Source organism: Scyliorhinus torazame, chromosome 3 (assembly GCF_047496885.1).
Source record: "Scyliorhinus torazame isolate Kashiwa2021f chromosome 3, sScyTor2.1, whole genome shotgun sequence".
Lineage (NCBI taxonomy): Eukaryota > Metazoa > Chordata > Chondrichthyes > Carcharhiniformes > Scyliorhinidae > Scyliorhinus > Scyliorhinus torazame.
In genome coordinates, this window is record NC_092709.1 from 86,396,463 (window position 1) to 86,419,321 (window position 22,859).

Here is a 22,859-nt window from a genome sequence, read left to right on the forward strand (position 1 = left end):
AGACCAACATACCATTTGCCTGCCTAATTACTTGCTGCACCTACATGTTAGCTTTCTGTGATTTATGAATAAGGACACCAACGCTTCATAATCTCTCACCATTTAAGAAATACTTTGCACCTCCATTCCTCTTACTTAAATGAATAACTTCGCAATTATCCACATTATATTCAACCTGCAGAACTTACATTCCTACCTAGTTTTGTATCATCAACTTGGAAATATTGCATTTGATCCCCACATCCAAATAATTGATGTAGATTGTGAACAGCTGGGGCTCAAGTAATGATCCTTCTGATACCTCACTAGTCACAGCCTGTCAGCCTGAGAAAGATCTGCTTATTCCTACTCTCTGTTTTCTGCCTGTTAACAAATCCTCAATCCATATCAATATATTAACCACTATCCATGTGCTCTAATTTTGTTTACTAACCTGTGTGGGACCTTTGTGGAAACCTTCTGAAAATCTAAATGCACCTCATGTACTAGTTCTTCATTATGTGTTTTGAGAGTAACATCCTCAAAAAACTCCGACAGATTGGTCAAGCGTGATTTCCCTTTCATAAATCCAAGTTGACTCTGCCCAATTGGATAGTTATTTTCTAATGGTCCAGTTATCACATCGTGCATATTAGATTCTGGTATCTTCCCTACTACTAACATTAGGCTAACCGGTCTGTCGTTCCATGTTTTCTCTCTCCCTCTTTTCTCTTAAAAGTGGGGTTACAATTCCAACCTTCCAATCTGTAGGGTCCATTTCAGAATCTATAGAATTTTGAAAGATGGCCATCAATTCATCTACTATTTCTATAGCCACCACTTTCAACACACTGCAATGTAGATCACCAGGACCCGGGAATTTATCACATTTCAGTTCCATTAATTTCTCTAGTACTGTTTTTTCACTAATATGAATTTCTTTCAGATCCTCATTCCCACTAGCTCCTTGGTTTTCTATTAATTCTGGAGGTTTTTTGTATCTTCCTCTGTGAAGACAGGCACAAAGTAATTATTGAACTTCTCTGCCATTTCTCTAATCCCCGTTATAAATTCTCCTGTCTCTGCTTATAATGGATCCACATTTCTTTTTGCTCATCTTTCCCTTTTTACATACCTACAGAAGCTTTTACAGTTTCTTGCTACATTACTTCATATATTATCTTCCCTTTCTTTATCACTTACTTGGCCCTCCATTGCTGAATTCTAAAATGCTTTCTACGGTTCTCAGGCTTACTACGGTTTGGTCACTTCATAAGCCTCTTGCTTTGATCTAATGCAATCTTTAACTTCCTTTGTTAGCCGAAGTTGAATCACTTTTCCTGATGGATTTTTGTGCATTCATGTACATTTGTTGTAAACTAATTAATTCTTTAAATACTACCCATTGCTTATCCACTGTCATATCTTTTGTTTTTTTTCCCAATCCACCACAGCCAATTTGCCCCTCATATCTTCAGAATTTCCTTTGCTTAGATTTAAGACCCTAGTTTTGGATTGAAACACGTCATTTTCAGACGTGACTGGAAAATTTAAATACATTATGGTCACTCTTCCCTAAGTGTTCTTTTACAACAATATTATTAATTAGTCCTTTCTCATTACATAACTCTGGATCTAAAATAGCCTGTTCACTAATTTGTTTCTGAACACACTGCTCAAGAAAACCATCTTGAACATATTCCAGGAATTTGTCCTCCACAGCATAGTGTTCATTAGATTTACCTAGTCTATATTTATGGTCAGCACAGTAGCACAAGTAGATAGCACTGTGGCTTCACAGTGCCAGGGTCCCAGGTTCGATTCCCCACTGGGTCACTGTCTGTGAGGAGTCTGCACGTTCTCCCCGTGTCTGCGTAGGTTTCCTCCTGGTGCTCCGGTTTCCTCCCACAGTCCAAAGGCATGCAGAGTAGGTGGATTGGCCATGATAAATTGCCCTTAGTGACCACAAAAAAGATTAGGAGGAATTATTCTGTTACGGGGATAGGAAGTGAGGGCTTAAGTGGGTCGGTGCAGACTCGATGGGCCGAATGGCCTCCTTCTGCACTGTATGTTCTATATGCTGACTGACTTCACCCAGAATTACTATATTATTCTCATTATATGCATAACTAATTTCCTGATTTATACCATGCCCTACATCACCACCAATGTTTTATGCCCTTGGTCATTCTTAGCTACACCCAAACAAATCTATGGGCGGGATTTACCGACCAGCCCGTCACATGTATTTCGGCAGCGGGATTTTCTGATCGGTGGGACCGGAATATTCTGCCGGCATGAATAGCCGGTAAATTCTTGGTCTTCCAATCTACTAATCTCATCCCTGATTATCAGCATTACCCACCTCCTTTTTATGTGTTCTTCCTAAATGTCAAATGACCTTGAATATTCAGTTCCCAACCTTGGACAACCTGTAGCCATGCCTCCATATGGTAATTATATTACACCCACTTACTTCTGTTGTATCACAAATTCACCTACCTTGTTGTGAATGCTGCATGCATTCAATAGTGTCTTTAATTCTGCCTTTTTAGAATTAGATTAATATTTCATTTCATACATAAAGCATTGTTGAATGACTCGGACAAATGTTTTCACAAGTAAATATTTTATTGGTGGATTATTTTCTAGGTGGTGATATAGAGATTTCAGGTGACTTTGGCAGTGGTGACTTCCATGAATGGTCAGATGATGAGGATGATGAAGAAGATACCAATGATGAGGAAGAAGATGATGAAGTTGACAATGAAGATGATGAAGATGATGATGATGAATATGATGTGGGTGGCTACATATGGTAGTCTGGAAATGTCATGAACTTTAATATTTTGCACGTTTCTATAGTGAAATCTCATGAGTTACTAGACACATTAAAAAGGAACAAAAGATATTTGGTCAACGTGTATATTTTGTACAATTATACCCTCAAACATGGTTACTCCAGAAATAGTACATCCCGTTAAAAATTGTTGCAGTACATCTTAACTCTGTCATTTTGAAAACATAAATTAAAGGTTATAATCTAAACATGTTACCAATTCTAGAACACATGAGAAAACCTCAATTATGTTTTGAGAAACAGTTTTATTTAAATTGTTTTCTTTCATTGTATATTGTCACAATGATGCAGGAAACCTAGCTCCTCTTGTGTACACTGCTTATTGGCATTGACCCTGAAACCACTAGTCCCAACTTTGATTTGCTTTTTGTTTTGGAAACTCTAGAATATTCAGATGACAAAGGTTAAAATATCATGAATATGTGAACAAAAATAATTTGTCAATAATTGGTTATTTTTTACATATGAAACTTATCATGGTGGAATTTGAAGCAATTAGAGTTTTCAGGCAGATATGGTTATGGCAACAAAGCATTCTTGCCATATCTTGATGTAATCTTTGTGAAAGAATGTGGACTCCTTGACTACCTGAGTGATCATCGTTTTTTTTCTTCCAATAAAATATAATCATCTTTTTCAAGGTATGTATACTTTTAATTACTAGTTTAAAATGAATAGAAGTCACATTACGATGTGCCTTTCAACTTAAAAATAGACATATTTTTTCTTTGCATATGAAAGATAAAAGTTCAAGTGTATTTAAGCACACCTGATCACAGTATAAGTACTGCAGCTGCAAACATGGGGGTAAAAGAAAAATAATTTTAAATAATTAATTTTTAAATAGTTATGGCAGTCATCCTATGGACAATAAATATATACAAGTAACGTGTAGCAGTAGCACTTAACAATTTTGCTATAGACTAAATTGCCCTGTATTTATGTTAGCATGTTAATTGATTGTATAGACATGTTGAAATTCCACCGCCTTGATGCATAATACAGTTGAGTCTTTTAAGTCCTTTGTCAACTAAAATCAATGTTGTTTGTAGTTACCAACAGATCATTAAATTGTGTGCTGTTTATTTGGATCATATGATTGTCAGTTCTTAAATGTCTCTTTTGAAATCAGGACTAAAGGAAAGTCATGAATATTACAACTCATTTTCATTAATTTTTCCTAATAGACTGAATTTACATCATAAAATGAAAAGCTATGCTGCATTTTTTTTACTGTATGTATAGTTTGCAATAATAAAGGACTCCTGTAACCAATCATATTGATGGGTATTATTGCTGTTGCATAATGTTAGTGACATTTCTAGGATTCTGGAAAAAAACTTGTGTAATGTAATATTATTATTATTATTTATCAGGGCCTAGTTTTAAGGCCAATTAATTTGGATAGCCTAAATTAAAGAATTGGGCATGTTAAAGTCATACTGCAGTCAAACCTCAGGCAGGCAGGTTGGAATTCAGACTTGACCAAAGTTAAATCCAAAACCAACAGACAAGCTGCCAGAACTTGTCTGAGCCTGTCCCATTCAATCACCCGTCAAAGATCATCACACTCTACTGAGACCAAGCAGAAATCAGCGTACCCCATTGAAATGCACAGGTCTATTGTTTGCAGCCCAGACCGAGCCAGAGTTTCTACTGTTACCTTATATGGGAACAGGTTATGTGCAGCCCACACCACCAGAGATGGGACACCTGAGGTGGGCTTATGTGGCCTGTCAAACGGTCTTCAACTGGACCATTGGCCGCTTTGACCCGCTCCTGAGACCTCATTGGCCGGAAGCCAGAGAAGTTTCTGGAAAGGCGAGGAGAGGGAGGGATAAAGGTACGCATCTCAGACACACTAGCAGCAAAGACTCGGTGTGTGAGGTGACCTTGACCAGACCAGAAGGAAGGAAGCAAGGAAGAGGCCTCCAGCGAGAACCACCTTTTGTGAAGACGTGACAGAGGAATTCCAGCGATCCGATCCACAGCCTACCAAGCCAACTTTGCAAGTAGTGTACTTGAATCTGGGGTATCCTTTAAAGGGTGAGAAGGGAGATTTAATAATGGGAGATGAGGAAATGGCTGAGGAACTGAACAGGGGTTTTGGGTCGGTCTTCACAGTGGAAGACACAAATAACATGCCAGTGACTGATAGAAATGAGGCTATGTCAGGTGAGGATCTTGAGAGAATTGTTATCACTAAGGAGGTAGTCATGGGCAAGCTAATGGGGCTAAAGGTAGACAAGTCCCCTGGCCCTGATGGAATGCATCTCAGAGTGCTAAAAGAGATGGCAAGGGAAATTGCAAATGCACTAGTGATAATTTACCAAAATTCTCTAGACTCTGGGGTGGTCCCGGCGGATTGGAAATTAACAAACGTGACACCACTGTTTTAAAAAGGAGGTAGGCAGAAAGCGGGTAATTATAGGCCAGTGCTCTTAACTTCGGTAGTAGGGAAGATGCTGGAATCTATCATCAAGGAAGAAATAGCGAGGCATCTGGATGGAAATTGTCCCATTGGGCAGACACAGCATGGGTTCATAAAGGGCAGGTCGTGCCGAACTAATTTAGTGGATTTTTTGAGGATATTACCAATGCAGTAGATAACGGGGAGCCAATGGATGTGGTATATCTGAATTTCCAGAAAGCCTTTGACAAGGTGCCACACAAAAGGTTGCTGCATAAGATAAAGATGCATGGCATTAAGGGGAAAGTAGTAGCCTGGATAGAGGATTGGTTAATTAATAGAAAGCAAAGAGTCGGGATTAATGGGTGTTTCTCTGGTTGGCAATCAGTAGCTAGTGGTGTCTCTCAGGAATCAGTATTGGGCCCACAATTGTTCACAATTTACATAGATGATTTGGAGTTGGGGACTAAGGGCAATGTGTCCAAGTTTGCAGACGGCACTTAAGATGAGTGGTAAAGCAAAAAGTGCAGAGGATACTGGAAGTCTGCAGAGGGATTTGGACAGGCTAAGTGAATGGGCTAGGGTCTGGCAGATGGAATACAATGTTGACAAATGTGAGGTTATCCATTTTGATAGGAATAACAGCAAAAGGGATTATTATTTAAATGATAAAATATTAAAACATGCTGCTATGCAGAGAGACCTGGCTGTGCTGGTGCATGAGTCGCAAAAAGTTGGTTTACAGGTGATTAAGAAGGCGAATGGAATTTTGTCCTTCATTGCTAGAGGGATGGAGTTTAAGACTAGGGAGGTTATGCTGCAATTGTATAAGGTGTTAGTGAGGCCACACCTGGAGTATTGTGTTCAGTTTTGGTCTCCTTACTTGAGAAAGGACATACTGGCACTGGAGGGTGTGCAGAGGAGATTCACTAGGTTAATCCGAGAGCTGAAGGGGTTGGATTACGAGGAGAGGTTGAGTAGACTGCGACTGTAGTCGTTGGAATTTAGAAGGATGAGGGGGGATCTTATAGAAACGTATAAAATTATGAAGGGAATAGATAGGATTGATGCGGGCAGGTTGTTTCCACTGGCGGGTGAAAGCAGAACTAGGGGGCATAGCCTCAAAATAAGGGGAAGTAGATTTAGGACTGAGTTTAGGAGGAACTTCTTCACCCAAAGGGTTGTGAATCTATGGAATTCCTTGCCCAGTGAAGCAGTAGAGGCTCCTTCATTAAATGTTTTTAAGATAAAGATAGATAGTTTTTTGAAGAATAAAGGGATTAAGGGTTATGGTGTTCAGGCCGGAAAGTGGAGCTGAGTCCACAAAAGATGAGCCATTGTTATAACCTGCCTGCTTACCATTGGCTGGGGACTAATGACAATCCCACAATCCTGTGGGAGTATGAGCTTCCCCAATGAGGGGGGCGGAGAAATCATTAGTAGACTCCCTGGATAAATAAAGCTGGCCAGTTTGGAACCAGCAGGCAGAAGTTGCTGCTGCTGTTGTATATATATGTTATTATAAATAAATGTTATTTCTTTGTATCCTTAAAAATCGTGCTGGATTCTTTGTGGCCCTCACAAAACTGGCGACGAGGGTTAAAGTGAATAGTTGTCTACACTGCTGAAGCCACCTCCCTGGATTTTTATTGGATACAGGTTGGAAGTTGTTTTCTATTACACCATGCCTCTGTACGGACGTTTGGATGTTTTTGATGCTGCGCTGGAAAGCTGGAACCAGGACGCACAACGGATGCGTTACTATTTCCGGGCAAACAATATCACCGAAAATGAGCAGCAGGTGGTCATATTGCTCACCGCCTACGGCCCGCATACGTTTGGGGTGATTAGGAGCCTTACGTACCCAGCTGCGCCAGACACCAAAATGTTTGATGAACTTGTGAATTTAGTGGGGCAGTATTTGAACCCAACTCCATCCACGATAGTCCAACGTTACTGGATTAATACCGCTGAGAGGACCCCAGGAGAATGCCTTGCCGACTTTTTATCCAGGCTTCGCAGGATTGCAGAGTACTGTAACTATGGTGAGACCTTGTCCGAAATGTTACGCGACCGTTAGGTTTGCAGTATTAACAATGCGGCCACTCAGAGAGAGTTGTTAGCTGAGCCAACATTGACTTTTCAACAGGACATTCAAATAGTATTGTCCCGAGAGAGCGCAGAACGAGGAGTGCAGGAGCTACAGGGAATGGAGGTGCATGCCTTGGTGCTCAACCCCTTCCGTCCGAACACGTCCCCCCGCACGCCGGCGGTACCTTGGGCGAGGCGACGTCCGGATCGACGCCGGTATTCGTCGGACATTCCTCCCGAAGGGAGCCTTCTCCAGAACCGATGGATGAGGAGCCATGTCAGTGTCAGACGTGTAGGCGCCGACCCCGTCGCGGACGCCTGTCCTGGGGGCGCCGATGGCGCCGTCATTCCGACTGAAACTGGGACCAGCCCAGGGGCCGTACCTTCCATGTGGATGAACCTGCGGTGACTGCTCCTGAGGACGTGGAGATGGAGGATGACTGCCTGCAGCTGCATTGTGTGGCAGCTCCCCATGTGGCCCCCATTAAGGTGACAGTACGGGTCAATGGTCACCCGCTTGAGATGGAGTTGGACACTGGCGTAGCGATCTCCGTGATCACCCAGAGGACATTCGACCGCATCAAGCAGCGTATACAGACCCTTACATTAACTGACACACAGGCCAGGTTGGCCACCTACATGGGCGAACCATTGGATATTGCAGGAACTTCGATGACCCCTGTTTATGGACGCCTCGAGGGATGTTTCCCACTTAGCGTGGTGCGCGGCCATGGGCCCAGCCTGTTGGATCGGGACTGGTTGCGCCATTTGTGGTTGCAGTGACCGCACATCCTCCAAACAGTTTCTGGAGGGTTGACTGAGGTGCTAGGACGATACCCAGATGTATTCCAGCCCGGTTCGGGGAAAATAAAAGGGGCCGTAGCCCGTATGCAAGTCGAACCAGGAGCCACGCCGTGCTATTTCCGGGCGCGCCCGGTGCCTTACGTTTGAGAAGGTAGAAGGGGAGCTCACTCGTTTGGGGACTTTGGGTATTATCAGGCCCGTCCGTTTCGCTGACTGGGCAGCACCAATTGTACCTGTAATGAAGCCAGATGCCACAGTTCGCTTGTGTGGCGACTATAAACTTACAGTGAATACGGCTTCCCGACTCGACCAATATCCAATGCCTCGCATAGAGGATCTACGCAAAGCTTGCAGGCGGACTCTAGTTCACCAAATTAGGTATGAGTCACGCCTGACTACAGTTGGAGCTGGACCCTGCCTCCCGACCATATGTAACGATTAATACACACCGGGGCATGTATGAATATACACGTTTGCCATTTGGAGTTCCTCTGCCTGCGCTATTTTTCAACGCGTTATGGAGGGCATTTTGAGAGGTTTACCGCGTGTCGCTGTCTACTTAGATGATGTTTTGATCACAGGGACGTCGGAGCAGGAACATTTGGAAAATTTGAAGGCTGTCCTTAGACACTTTTCGGAGGCTGTAGTCCGTTTACATCACAAAGTGCATCTTTCAGGCAAAGGAAGTAGTCTATTTGGGTTATCGGGTGGACCGCGAAGGTTTGCACCCCGTCGCAGAGAAGGTGCGCGCGATTCAACAGGCCCCGGCCCCGACTGACACTTCGCATCTTCGTTCTTTTCTCGGCCTCAAACTATTACGGGAAGTTCCTCCCCAATCTGGCAACTACGCTGGTCCCATTGCATCTTCTGCTAAAGAAAAATCACACCTGGGTTTGGGGTCAGCCGCAAAAAACTGCTTTCCGGTGGGTAAAACAACAATTGTCGTCGTCTGGGTTACTCACCCACTATGATCCTGGAAAGCCTTTGCTCGTCACATGTGATGCATCCCCGTATGGTATTCGGGCCGTCCTGTCCCACAAGTTGGAGAAAGGGGCCCAACAGCCGATAGCTTTCTCCTCCCGCACATTGACTGCAGCGGAAAAAAAGTACGGGCAGATTGAGAAGGAGGGCCTGGCAGTGGTCTTTGCAGTGAAACGTTTCCACCAGTACGTGTATGGCCGCCACTTCACTATCGTGACTGATCATAAGCCTCTGCTGGGACTTTTCAGAGAGGATAAGCCAATACCGCCCATTGTTTCTGCACGGATCCAGCGCTGGGCTTTGTTGCTCGCTGCATACGAGTATTCTCTGGAGCACAAACCAGGAATGCAGATAGCGAATGCCGACGCACTGAGCCGATTGCCTTTATCGACTGGCCCCATGTCGACCCCCACGACCGGCGAGGTGGTTGCAACCCTAAATTTTATGGACACCTTGCCTGTCACGGCATCACAGATCCTTGAATGGACCCAGACAGAGCCAGTCCTGTCAAAGGTTCGGCACACAGTCCTGTATGGTGGGCAACATAGACAGCTCCCAGGCGAGTTGCGGGCATTTTCCTCCAAGCTGTCAGAATTCAGCGTGGAAGACGGCATTCTCTTGTGGGGGGACGCGTGTGATTGTCCCGGAAAAAGGACAGGAACTGATACTAAGAGACTTGCACAATGGGCATCCAGGTGTGACCCAAATGAAAATGTTGGCCCGGAGTTATGTCTGGTAGCCAGGCCTCGACACCGACATTGAGAAGGTGGCCCAAAACTGCTCCATTTGCCAGGAGCATCAGAAGCTTCCACCAGCACTGGGAATGGCCAGGGCGGCCTTGCATGTGGATTTCGCCGGCCCTTTTCAAGGATCCATGTTCCTTTTATTCATCGACGCCCAGTCTAAATGGCTAGAGGTGCATAAGATGCTAGGCACAACGTCCTGCGCAACAATTGAGAAGATGCGCTTGTCTTTTAGTACGCATGGCCCCCCCGAGGTGCTGGTCACGGATAACGGCACTCCATTCACAAGTGAGGAGTTTGCGAGGTTCATGAAGATGAACGGCATACGCCATATCCGCACTGCCCCTTACCACCCGGCTTCAAATGGGTTGGCGGAGCGCGCAGTGCAGACATTCAAACGAGGCCTAAAGAAGCAGTCTTCCGGGTCAATGGACACGAGACTGGCTCGCTTTTTGTTTTCGTATAGGACCACCCCCCATGCGGTGACTGAGGTAGCTCCCGCAGAACTCCTAATGGGCCGGAGACTTCGCACCCGCCTTAGCATGGTTTTCCCGGACATTGGGGCAAAAGTACGCCGCACACAAGAACGGCAGGGACATGGTTTTTCTCGGCATCGGCCAATTCGGAAGTTTGCGCCCGGTGACCCAGTGTTCGTTCGGAATTTTGCTGGTGGTGCCCAGTGGGTCCCTGCCGTAATCTTTCACCAAACAGGCCCTATATCTTACCAGGTGCAAGCCCAGGGTCATCTCCAGCGCAAACATGTAGACCACGTTCGGTCCTGAAGATTATCTCTTCCAAAGATTCCACGCCCCCCGGAGCTCATTTTTACAGCCACAGAGACCAGAGACAATGGAAAGTAGTCCTCATAATCTTCCTCTTGTGCCTCACTCAAAGCCTGCGCAGGTCATTACAGAACCACGTGGAGATAGAGATGCCAAGATGACGGAGGCAGCAGACTCTGACTCCGAGATGGAGACAGAGGACGCATCAGAGGGGGAATCCACGGGCCGTGGATGTACAACCGTTACGCCGTTCATCACGGAAGCGCCGGTCTCCGTCTCGTTACACGCCGCCCAATCCAGCGCCTCATGCAAATGGTGTCCGGCCTGCGGCAAAACGAGTCAGATGCCCTCCTTCGCCAGGGTTTCCGGTGGATTCCTTGGATTTTGGGGGGGGGGAGGGATGTTATAACCTGCCTGCTTACCATTGGCTGGGGACTAATGACAATCCCACAATCCTGTGGGAGTATGAGCTTCCCCAATGAGGGGGGCAGAGAAATCATTAGCAGACTCCCTGTATAAATAAAGCTGGCCAGTTTGGAACCAGCAGGAAGGAGTGAGCAGCAAGCGAAGTTGCTGCTGCTGTTGTATATATATGTTATTGTAAATAATTGTTATTTCTTTTTATCCTTAAAAATCGTGCTGGATTCTTCGTGGCCCTCACAAAAGCCATGATCTCATTGAATGGCGGAGGGGCCAGATGGCGTACTCCTGCTCCTAGTTCTTATGTTCTTATGTATCCTCTTGTTTTATGTGGGTAATATAAGGGTTAATTGTGTGAATAAATATTGTTTCCTCATAAATAAAGACACCCTAGGTTAAACCTTTGAATAAGTAAACTGGTCGAAAGTACCTGAGGTTTTACAGGAACAACAGTCGTATGCCAGAGAAAGATTTTGTTTTACTTTTTGTTTGTTTTGCCAAGGGAGCAGATGTGAAACAGGCAGAGCCGATAGACTTGAACTAAATCAATTGTTCCTGCTTTGCTCTTTGATTAGGGAAAAAATCCACCAAGTATATGTTTGAATGAATGTACAAAGCAGCATTCACTGGCTTACAAATATTGGTTAAACTACCGTTTAGGAGACATCTGACGAGCCTCTTAACTCTCTTCCCTGGGAGGTGTGAAACTATTGCCTGGGTGTGGTCTGAAATCTCTTGTAATTGTAGAAATATGCAGCATAGAAGGAGATGAATCATCAAAACTCGCTACGTAAAATCATTTCTCCTCAACTTCCACTGATTCTCTTGCCAACTATCTAAGGACTATTAATTATTATTGATTACTTTAAAACCCTTAATTAATATTCATTCCTGGCTTGAACTCTCGGAGAAGCTTGGGCACTCGCGATCTGACTCGTTCAGATATTTACAAGTTAACAATTTTGTGAAACAGATCTTCTCAACATTCCCCGTGACGCCGCCCACCTCGCTAAGACAGGGGGTTCTTCTGCTCGCAAGATCAGAGGAAGCAAGCATTTATGGCATCTATGAACTGATATTTCGGAGGGCTCCTTATTGGCGGAAGGGGTTAAGGCCAAGTGGGAGGAGGAGTTGGGCCGATGTTGGATGATTAGGTGTGGAATGTGGCCCTGCGGAGGGTAAACTCCACGTCTTTGTGAGGCTTGGCTTAATACAACTTAAAGTGGTGTATTGGGCTAACCTGACTAGATCCAGGATGAGTCGGTTCTTTGCATGGGTGGAGGACAAGTGTGAGCGCAGTGCAGGAGGCCTGGCCAATGATGTGCACATGTTCTGGTCATGTCACAAGCTTGTGAGTTTCTGGGTCCCCTTCTTTAGCACCATGTCAGCGATTCTGAAAATTGAACTGGAGCCCTGTCCCTGGGTGGCCATATTTGGAATGTTGGACTTGCGGGGCTGCAGATGGGCACGTGGGAGGCGATGTTTCTGGCCTTCGCCTTGCTGATTGCCTGGAGGTCAGTGCTGATGGGGTGAAGCTCAGCCTCTCCGCCCAGTGCCTCAGTGTGGCTGGGAGATCTGACGGAGTTCCGATACCTCGAGAAAGTCCAATTGAGGTGTTTTACCGAAGATGGCAACTGTTCATTGTGTATTTCAAAGGGCTGGTCACCGTTCATTACTAAAGGTGGGGGAGAGGGCTTTGATGTTTTTGGAGGGGTGGGGCTAAGGTCCAGGATGTGGTAGGCAGCATTGGGCGAATTTTACTCAGCTTGGTTGCGTTTTGTTTTTGTATTATATGTAAAATAGTTGATTTTTAAAAAAAATATATTCATTCCCTGCTTGTGAGCATCTCTGGCAAGACCAGTATTTATTGCCATTTCTAGTTTTACTTGGGAAGGTGGTTGTCGGCCTATTGATTGACCACTGCAGTTCATGTGGTAACATATGCCCAAGGTAGTATGTTGTGTAACTTGGATGTAAACTAGGAGATGATGTTGTTTCATGAATCTACTGCCCCTGTACTTGTCACAACATACGCTGGAGGTTACTGGTTTGGAACTATAATGAAAATCAAAATGGCAACAATATCTAATTTATCGAACAAATTTTAGAGAGTTTTGGAGCCACATTTTTGTCTGTGTTCAGAGCTGCATTTTGGTGTCTGCATGGCTACAATTTGATTTTCCTCTCCACTCCTGACCCCAGTCAATTTTCCTCTGGTCTGTTGTGGATTGTGACCTATAAAACGTACACCCGCCCTCTTGAGGTTAGATTCCCCATAAAAATCAGGGGTTGGATTCCCGGCTGTCGTGATTCTCCGTTACGCCAACAGCGCACCCACGTCCGACAAGGTATTACAAGTTTTTTTTAAGCGTGGCAGAATGCATTTTTTTTCATTCTAATGATAATGTTTTGTACTATGTGGTGTTAATTCCAACTGTGTAATACACTAATGAGACACAGAACGCAATCTAACCAAACATTGGGAATGGCCTCGCTATTTAACAGCACTCTCTTGTTTTCATGACCCGCCCCAATCTCAATCTCCCGACGCTACCCCCAATGCTCCAAGTCACCTGAAGTCACCTGTTGCAGGGTCCTTGAGCCCCCGCACCCCACCACATAATGGCAGGGCACCCACAGGCCCGATCTCTGTGGCACAATGCCAGCCTGGCACCTTGACATTGGCACCCTGGCAGTTCCCCTACTCCCTACTCACCTGGCAATGCCAGGCTGGCACCCAGGTGGCACTACTAGGCTGGCAGTACCAAGGTGTCTGGGTGGTACAAGGGTGCCACCCTTCCCAGAGGCCGAACACTCAGGGGCCTCTGATTGCCATTGGGAGCCCCTCCCATTTACCGGTCTGCCTGGTCCTCATTTGTGGGGACCAGTACTGAACGACGCCTGGCTGGGGTCTCCTCGGCCAGGCCGATAGATGCAGGATGGCCGATCGATCCAGCGAGTGGATTATTAGACTCACTTACCCGTGCAAGATTGGATCCTGCCCATTGTGGGTGGAGCCCAGATCTCAGCATCTTGAGGGAGATCTAGTTAGATCTCGCGAAGTGAAATGGCCATTGGGAATCCCGGGGGAGGCCTCTCCCGGGATCTACTGGCCGCGTCCCGCACGATTTCAGTGGGAAACAGCCAGTAGATCATGCCCATAGTATTTACAGGCAGTGATGCAATGTTTTGTAACCTTGCTCTCTCTTGTAGAACTTCATGGCAAGATGAAGTCACAGTTTCTCAATAAAGTTAGTGTTTTCCTTACCTCAGTAGACTCTGTAAATATGTGTTAAAACAACCAGACCCAGAAGAATATATGGTGCAGCAACAAGTATGGAAAAGGCTCTGCCATTACCAGAAAGCCTCAAGCAAATCACAGGTCTCAACCATGCACAAGTGTGGCTGAATTGAAACCACAGATTTGCAGATATCTCACTGCATTGGGTTCGCTGGAGGAGAGAGCAATGAGCAGGTCAGCATGCTATTATTCACGATGGGTTGCTATGCAGACAATATCCCAGTCAGACAAGGGATAAATGAAGAAAAAGCTTCGAACGATGAAGTAATGAAAGTAGTTGATGCCTACTACAGTCTGTGCAAGAATGCCATTCTCAAATGTGCTAAACTTAACAAGCATACCCAAATGACAAAGAGAAAGTATTGGTACATTTATCCATGTTCTGTATAGACCTGCGGAGAACTGAGAGTGTGGCAGCTTAAAAGATGAACTAATCAAGAGCAGAATTGTTATCAGTGTCTTTTATGAAGCATTGTCTGACCATTTGTAGCCAAGAGATGATTGAATCTTATCAAAGGCAATTCAACTGAGCAGACAAACTGAGAACAGGAGGGAAAATAAATCAGTGATTCGGGGTGTCAGGGTGATCCATTTCCCCAAAATGACCCTCTCAGTGGAGTGTGTTAAATGTAAAAGCAGAGAGGTGGCCGTACAAAAGCAGAGGAGGCAGGAATAGCATTCATCAACCACCCCACCTAACTAATCAGTGTGGCGGGAAAAACCACAGGCATAAAAACTGACCCACCATAGAGACTGATTGCCATTTCTGCAGAAAGACGGGTCATTTCTGAGCTGTGTGCTGCAGCAAGAAGCCTGTACAGAATATGCAAAAATAAAAGATTCCAAAAGGTGGTAAGATCCAAGAAAGTTAAAGATATCAACAATATTGAGGTGTCTTTATTTGGAGAGATCCAGGGGGAAGCTACTGGAATGCTGATTCAACAGAGAGATCTGTCCTTTAAAGGTAAGTTGACCCTTACATTGACCAACATGGTGTCATTTTTCACATGCGTTTCAGTACTTTAATGGAGAGGAAGTGCAATAATGCAATAAAAAATGTTATAAAATGACCTGAACTATCACCTTTTCTACTGTGACTTGAATGACTAGGAATGCTAATATCCCAGCAGAGGGAAACGAGACATGCTTTAACGGTGCAGCAGTTTTGGTTCTTTCTAATGCTAAACTGTGGTTAATAAATGAAAGAAATTGGTATATATATTGTATTTTACTGCAGTAAGAATTTTAAAAACCTGGGTTAAGGTATATATTTGTGTGGTGAACCACTGTAATAGGAGATGTAAGGTAGGACCTACACTACAGGTTCGCCGGTAGCTCCTGCCGGCTGGCTCCGCCCATGGAGAACTGTATAAATATGTATGACCTCCAGTGCCCTGCCATTTCGCCAGCTGCAGCAGGAGGCCACACATCTGACTGTAATAAAGCCACAGTTGTACCCAACTTGAGTCTTTGTGCAATTGATCGTGCATGAACTTGTTGCAATAATACTATTAAAAAACCGAGGTTAAGGTATCCAGATTGTTTTACTGCTAAAGCTGTGTAATTAGGAGTCGTAAATTCCCCCATAAATGATATACTCTCCAGAGAATCTTCAGCAATTATAACAATGTTCCATTTCTCCTCTACATGTATACAAGTAAATGGGGTCATGATTGATTCTAACCATTTACTTGTATACATATAGAGGGCAAATGGAGCATTGTTATGATTGCTGAAGATTCTCTGGAGAGTAGATCATTTATGGGGGAATGGTGTTTAATCCTGGCTCAGCAGGTCATGGAGCTTAGTGGGATACCTATGATGTAATTAATGGGAGGAGCCAGGTCTGACTGTAGTTTTCCAGTTGATATAGGATTTTAAGTTGAACAGCAGTTTTTCCAAATGCTGTGTCAGGTTAAACAAAAGTGCCTGACAAGATGGAAGATTTTACAGGTTGCTCTTGAAAGGTTTTCTTTCCAGAAGTCTACATCGCTAAGCAAGTAATCTGTTTGTTAACTTTATTTATAAGTGGCATTTGAACTGTATTGGGTTGCTTAATTGGACTTAGTAGCATGTATAGATAGTAATTTAACCTTTTCCCTTTCGTTTAAGAACTGTTTAATTGATAATTGTAAATCTATTTCTTTGATGTTACTGTGGTTAATTCTGTCTTTAAATTAGGGTTTGTTTGAAAATAAAAGATACCTATTGGTCAGAGTCTTCACTCCTGGGGTGAAGTATCTTTTTCTCACAGTTTCACAATTTTTTAAAAATTGTTTGGTGTTCTTGTCCAATATCCTAACAAATGGTGAGGTCTGGTCCGGTGCCCAAACAGTTGGAAAAAAGTTTTCTTCACACATCATGCAAAAAACAACACCGGTCCAAGAAGTGTAGAACTCAAGGTCATTCGACAATTGATTGCAACCTTTCAATTTGAAAAAGAAAACCTTACTTGTGATCCTAAAGCAGATCACTCCACAGCCTGAAACAAAGCTAGCGTGTTTGTTTACACCTAGAAAAACTCCTAATCCACATTTGCCAAAGGCAAGAGAATTAGCTCCATGTTGAAGCAAGGGGTTATTTCACTTGTGACAGAACCAACACGGTGATGCTTGATGGTCCAAAACACAGTGGGTGGAAACGTATCAGACTTGATAAAATGTCAGGCTCAAATTGAAATGTGGTGTGTGGCTCTCCAGTTGCACACCAGTTTTCTCTCCAGATCTTGAGCCTCATTTGATAAGAAAATGAGTGGGTGGAGTTTACGTCATCATTCTGGCAGGGCAAGGCCTGCTAATTTCTTGTAATTGAATATAAAGTATAACTGTCTGCACAATCCTTAAATCAGGGCTCCCTTATGTGCCACCCATTGGAGTACTGGGGCCTGTGCTGTAGCTCAAAATAAAGGCTTTGTTTGAAACTCCAAGAAACTTTGGTTTTCTCTAGAGGGAGTGAGTGAAGTACACTATAGATGAATAGCTGTGATTTTCTCCCTAACACTTCCTATAATTTAATGGCCACTCAAAACATGTAAGTGCCTAAGAGTCATTAAAATACAACGTTTTTTAAAAATTCATTTACGAGATATGGACATCGCTAGCTAGGCCAGCATTTATGGCCCAACTCTAGTTGCCCTTCATAAGGTGATGGTGAGCTGCCTTCTTGATCCGCTGCAGATCCTGAGGTGTAGGTACACCTACAGTGCTGGCAGGGAGGGAGTTTCAGGATTCTGAGCCAGTGAAAGTGAAGGAATAATGATATATTTCCAAGTCAGGATGGTGAATGACTTGGAGGGGAACGTCCAGGCAGTGGTGTTCCCAGGTATCTGCTGCTCTTGTCCTTCTAGATGATAGCGGTCGTGGGCTTGGTCGCTGGTTCATGAAGCAATGATTGCCACAGACAGACACACCCAAATTTGGAAATGCACAATGGGTAGAATATTTCAAGGCAAGGCTGCAACCATTGCAGAGAATCTGCCAGAAAGGTTTTAGCAAAGGAAACAGGTTGAAAGCTGGGTTCCCTACCAGTCTTTCTTTTGGGACAAGTGAATTACCTGGTTAGGAAGCCAAATTAATTAGAAATCTGCCAGAAACCTGACATTTTGTAATAATTGCAAATCTTCTACATTTGACCTCCTCCACGAAGCCAATTAATCCAAATCAGTCACAACATTGAAAAATACCCCTCAAGGACAATCATAGGACACCTTATCCTTTAAACTTTTTTTATTGGACTCTAGCTTCCCTTATTTCTGATACCTGCGTGTGACATTACATTTTTATTATTTTGTCTTCTCGGGTTTAATGGTTAATAAATTTGATCTTTAACTCAAGAAAACCTTGTTTGATTGACTCTTTATTGTTCACAGCTTAAATAGTCAAATACATTTGGATTCAAAAAAGACCTATCCTCATGAAAAAATAAACTTAAACTTTGTTGTGAACAATCAAGGAGATTGAATAGTGCGGAGCCATTACACTCCTCCTCACATGATCACATAGGTAAATTTGAATTTATGGGTTCAAAACCAGTCAAAACCATGCTGCCTCTCACTAATACGTCCATTTGCTTCCAAATGGGAGTAGATCCTGTCTCGAAGAATTCTTTCCAGTAATTTTCCTACCACTGAAGTAAGGCTCACCGGCCTGTAGTTCCCTGGATTATCCTTGCTACCCTTCTTAAACAGAGGAACAACATTGGCTATTCTCCAGTCCTCCGGGACATCACCTGAAGACAGTGAGGATCCAAAGATTTCTGTCAAGGCCTCAGAAATTTCCTCTCCAGCCTCCTTCGGTATTCTGGGGTAGCTCCCATCAGGCCCTGGGGACTTATCAACCTTAATATTTTTCAAGACACCCAACACCTCGTCTTTTTGGATCTCAATGTGACCCAGGCTATCTACACACCCTTCTCCAGACTCAACATCTACCAATTCTTTCTCTTTGGTGAACACTGATGCAAAGTATTGATTTAGTACCTCGCCCATTTCCCCTGGCCCCACACATAGATTCCCTTGCCTATCCTTCAGTGGGCCAACCCTTTCCCTGGCTACCCTCTTGCTTTATATGTACGTGTAAAAAGCCTTGGGATTTTCCTTAACCCTATTTGCCATTGACTTTGTGACCCCTTCTAGCCCTCCGGACTCCTTGCTTAAGTTCCTTCCTACTTTCCTTATATTCCACACAGGCTTCGTCTGTTCCCAGCCTTTTAGCCCTGACAAATGCCTCCTTTTTCTTTTTGACGAGGCCTACAATATCTCTCGTTATCCAAGGTTCCCGAAAATTGCCGTATTTGTCCTTCTTCCTCACAGGAACATGCCGGTCCTGAATTCCTTTCAACTGACATTTGAAACCCTCCCACATGTCAGATATTGATTTGCCCTCAAACATCCGCCCCCAATCTAGGTTCTTCAGTTCCCACCTAATATTGTTATAAGTAGCCTTCCCCCAATTTAGCACATTCATCCTAGGACCACTCTTACCCTTGTCCACCAGCACTTTAAAACTTACTGAATTGTGGTCACTGTTCCCGAAATGCTCCCCTACTGAAACTTCTACCACCTGGCCGGGCTCATTCCCCAATACCAGGTCCAGTACCACCCCTTCCCTAGTTGGACTGTCTATATATTGTTTTAAGAAGCCCTCCTGGATGCTCCTCACAAACTCTGCCCCGTCTGAGCCCCTGGCACTAAATGAGTCCCAGTCAATATTGGGGAAGTTGAAGTCTCCCTGACCTGACCAGTAGCGCAACTCCGCCACCCCTTTTACATCCCCCTCTATCCCACCTGAAACATCTAAATCCTGGAACATTTAGCTGCCAATCCTGCCCTTCCCTCAACCAGGTCTCTGTAATGGCAACAACATCATAGTTCCAAGTACTAATCCAAGCTCTTAAGTTCATCTGCCTTACCCGTAATACTTCTTGCAATAAAACATATGCACTTCAGGCCACCAGATCCGCTGTGTTCAGCAACTTCTCCCTGTCTGCTCTGCCTCAGAGCCACACTCCCTATTCGCTAGTTCTCCCTCAATGCTCTCACCTTCTGACCTATTGCTCCCATGCCCACCCCCCCTGCCATACTAGTTTAAACCCTCCCGTGTGACACTAGCAAACCTCGCGGCCAGGATATTTATGCCTCTCCAGTTTAGATGCAACCCGTCCTTATAAAGGTCACACCTGCCCCGAAAGAGCTCCCAGTGGTCCAGATAACGGAAACCCTCCCTCCTACACCAGCTGTTTAGCCATGTGTTTAGCTGCTCTATCTTCCTATTTCTAGCCTCACTGGCACGTGGCACAGGGAGTAATCCCGAGATTACAACCCTAGAGGTCCTGTCTTTTAACTTCCTGCCTAGCTCCCTGAACTCCTGCTGCAGGACCTCATGCCCCTTCCTGCCAATGTCGTTAGTACCAATATGTACAATGACCTCTGCCTGTTTGCCCTAGGACAAAGGTTCGGCACAACTTCGTGGGCCGAAGGGCCTGTTCTGTGCTGTATTTTTCTATGTTTTCTATGTAATGCATTTTGGAACGTCTAATGCAGGTAGAGAATATACAGTGAATGGTAGAACCCTCAAGAGTATTGACAGTCAGAGAGATCTAGGTGTACAGGTCCACAAGTCACGGAAAGGGGCAACACAGGTGGAGAAGGTAGTCAAGAAGGCATACGGCATGCTTGCCTTCATTGGCCGGGGCATTGAGTATAAAAGTTGGCAAGTCATGGTGCAGCTGTATAGAACCTTAGTTAGGCCACACTTGGAGCATAGTGTTCAATTCTGGTCGCCACACTACCAGAAGGACGTGGAGGCTTTAGAGAGGGTGCAGAAGAGATTTACCAGGATGTTGCCTGGTATGGAGGGCATTACCAATGAGGAGCGGTTGAATAAACTCGGTTTGTTCTCACTGGAACGAAGGAGGTTGAGGGGCGACCTGACGACCTGATAGAGGTCGACAAAATTATATGGGGCATATAAAGTGGATAGTCAGAGGCTTTTTCCCAGGGTAGAGGGGTCAATTACTAGGGGGCATAGTTTTAAGGTGCCAGGGGCAAGGTTTAGAGGAGATGTACGAGGCAGGTTTTTTACACAGAGGGTAGTGGGTGCCTGGAACTCGCTGCCGGAAGAGGTGGTGGAAGCAGGAACGATAGTGACGTTTAAGGCGCATCTTGACAAATATATGAATAGAATGGGAATAGAGGGATACGGACCCCGGAAGTACAGATGATTTTAGTTTAGATGGGCAGAATGGTCGGCACAGGCTTTGAGGGCCGAAGGGCCTGTTCCTGTGCTGTACTTTTCTTTGTTCTTTGTCTATCATGTCTGTGTGTGTATGTGGGCGTGGGGAGAGGGCGGGGGCAAGTTAAAGTGGGAATTAGGTATCAGTTGATAGTTAACCAATTGTATTTCATTGAATTTACTGTGCAGAAGGATACGATTCGGCCCATCGAGTCTTTGAACTGTGGGAGGAAACCGGAGCATCCGGAGAAAACCCACTCAGGCACGGAGTGAACGTGCAGACTCCGCACAGCCAGTAACTCGAGCCAGGAATCGAACCTGGGACCCTGGAAAGCAACTATGCTAACCACTGTGCTACCGTGCAGCCCATGTGTCATTAGTGTTCTCGTTACAAATAAACAGTAATTGTGTTTACCTTTACAAACCTGGTAACTATTGTTGGGCAGCAAAGGCCAAAGAGTTTCGGTATTTTTCTAAGAATTATTGGTTAATTCAGGTGCGTTGTGACTCCGCGGCATATGGGACTGGAATTGCCCATGCACTAGCACACGGTGTTTTAACAATAGTACTTTAAATGTTGTTGAAAATCTCCCAAAGCATTTCCCCAAAGGGCAAGCTAACCCCAAATTGGAATTGGGAGATTGAGAGTTAATCAAAAGGCATGGTAAAAGAGACAGTTTTTGAACGTGGGAAAACAAAGCAAGACTACAGGTGGGATTCTCCGGCCTTTCAACCATGTGTTCCTCGGCACTGGGAGGTTGCGCACCTTTCACTGGCAGCAGGATTCTCTGATCTCACCGCTGCCAATGTTCCCGCCGCTATGAATGGGAATTCCCATTGGTCAAGATTCTCTGTTTGGGAGACTATGTTCCTCCGCTGGAACTGAATTGTGGGGAATTTTCCACTTGGGAGCACCGTGCAGTTCAAATTCAGCTCATGCAAATGAGCCAGAATGCTGGCTACAGCCCGTGTGATTCCTGGTCACGCTGGCATCTGATTCACTGGGGCTGGAATTTGAATTAAAGAGCCTGACAAGCTTAAAAACGCTCCACTCACCATAGACCAGTGTTTTTCAAACTTTTTTCCTGGGGACCCATTTTTACCGACTGGCCATCCTTCAAGACCCTGCCGGCCGAACTTCGTGATCCACCATTTTCACTCACCTTTAATGCGACAGGTGAGCCTGCTTAGTCCTCACGACCTCACTTGCTTTGTCATTCAATGTTACATTTCTGTACGGATTGTTCATCGGGGGTCCCGAAGCTCACACCAGCATTGTTTTGTCCTATTGTGGACTCTCCTGCACACCACCACTGCTTTGTCCTGCTGTGGATTCTCCTGAGCCACTCCAGCAGGTTTAGTTGTGAGATCCTGGCCTGTTTGTGTCTCTGGCACCTTCTCCCTTATTACAAAACAATCCATTTTAAATTTTATAGTCCTGTTGTTTGTTTGCTGCTGACAAAATGGAGGAGTCGCAATTGCGGCCCGAGCATGTGACGTCAGTGTTTGGGGCACGTGACCTGCTCTCTGCCGTCGCTTCAGGCAGGAAGACTGCATTGAATTTTTTTTTTTAATTCTCCTGGGTCAGCACGCTGACGTCACAAGGAGGTGATATTTCTTGCTGGGCTCCGGGCATGCGCACTGATAAGCGGACATGCATGTGCAGTGCACTCGCATTCTGAAAGCCGATCATAGCTGACATTTTTAAAACCGATCGCAGCCGGCATTTTTAAAAGCCGGCTGCAGCGCCCGTTGAG

At 44.8% G+C, this 22,859-nt stretch overlaps 1 protein-coding gene across 1 annotated transcript in view; it reads left to right on the forward strand.

Moving 5' to 3' along the window:
* The window catches only part of LOC140408558 (testican-3-like), a 959,832-nt gene extending 955,718 nt beyond the window's left edge, over window positions 1-4,114 (forward strand). The window contains exon 12 of the mRNA XM_072495933.1: window positions 2,632-4,114. Within this exon, the coding sequence (XP_072352034.1) occupies window positions 2,632-2,801 (170 nt within the window). The 3' untranslated portion in view covers window positions 2,802-4,114. The remainder of the gene's footprint in view (window positions 1-2,631) is intronic.
* Window positions 4,115-22,859: the final 18,745 nt, after the last annotated feature.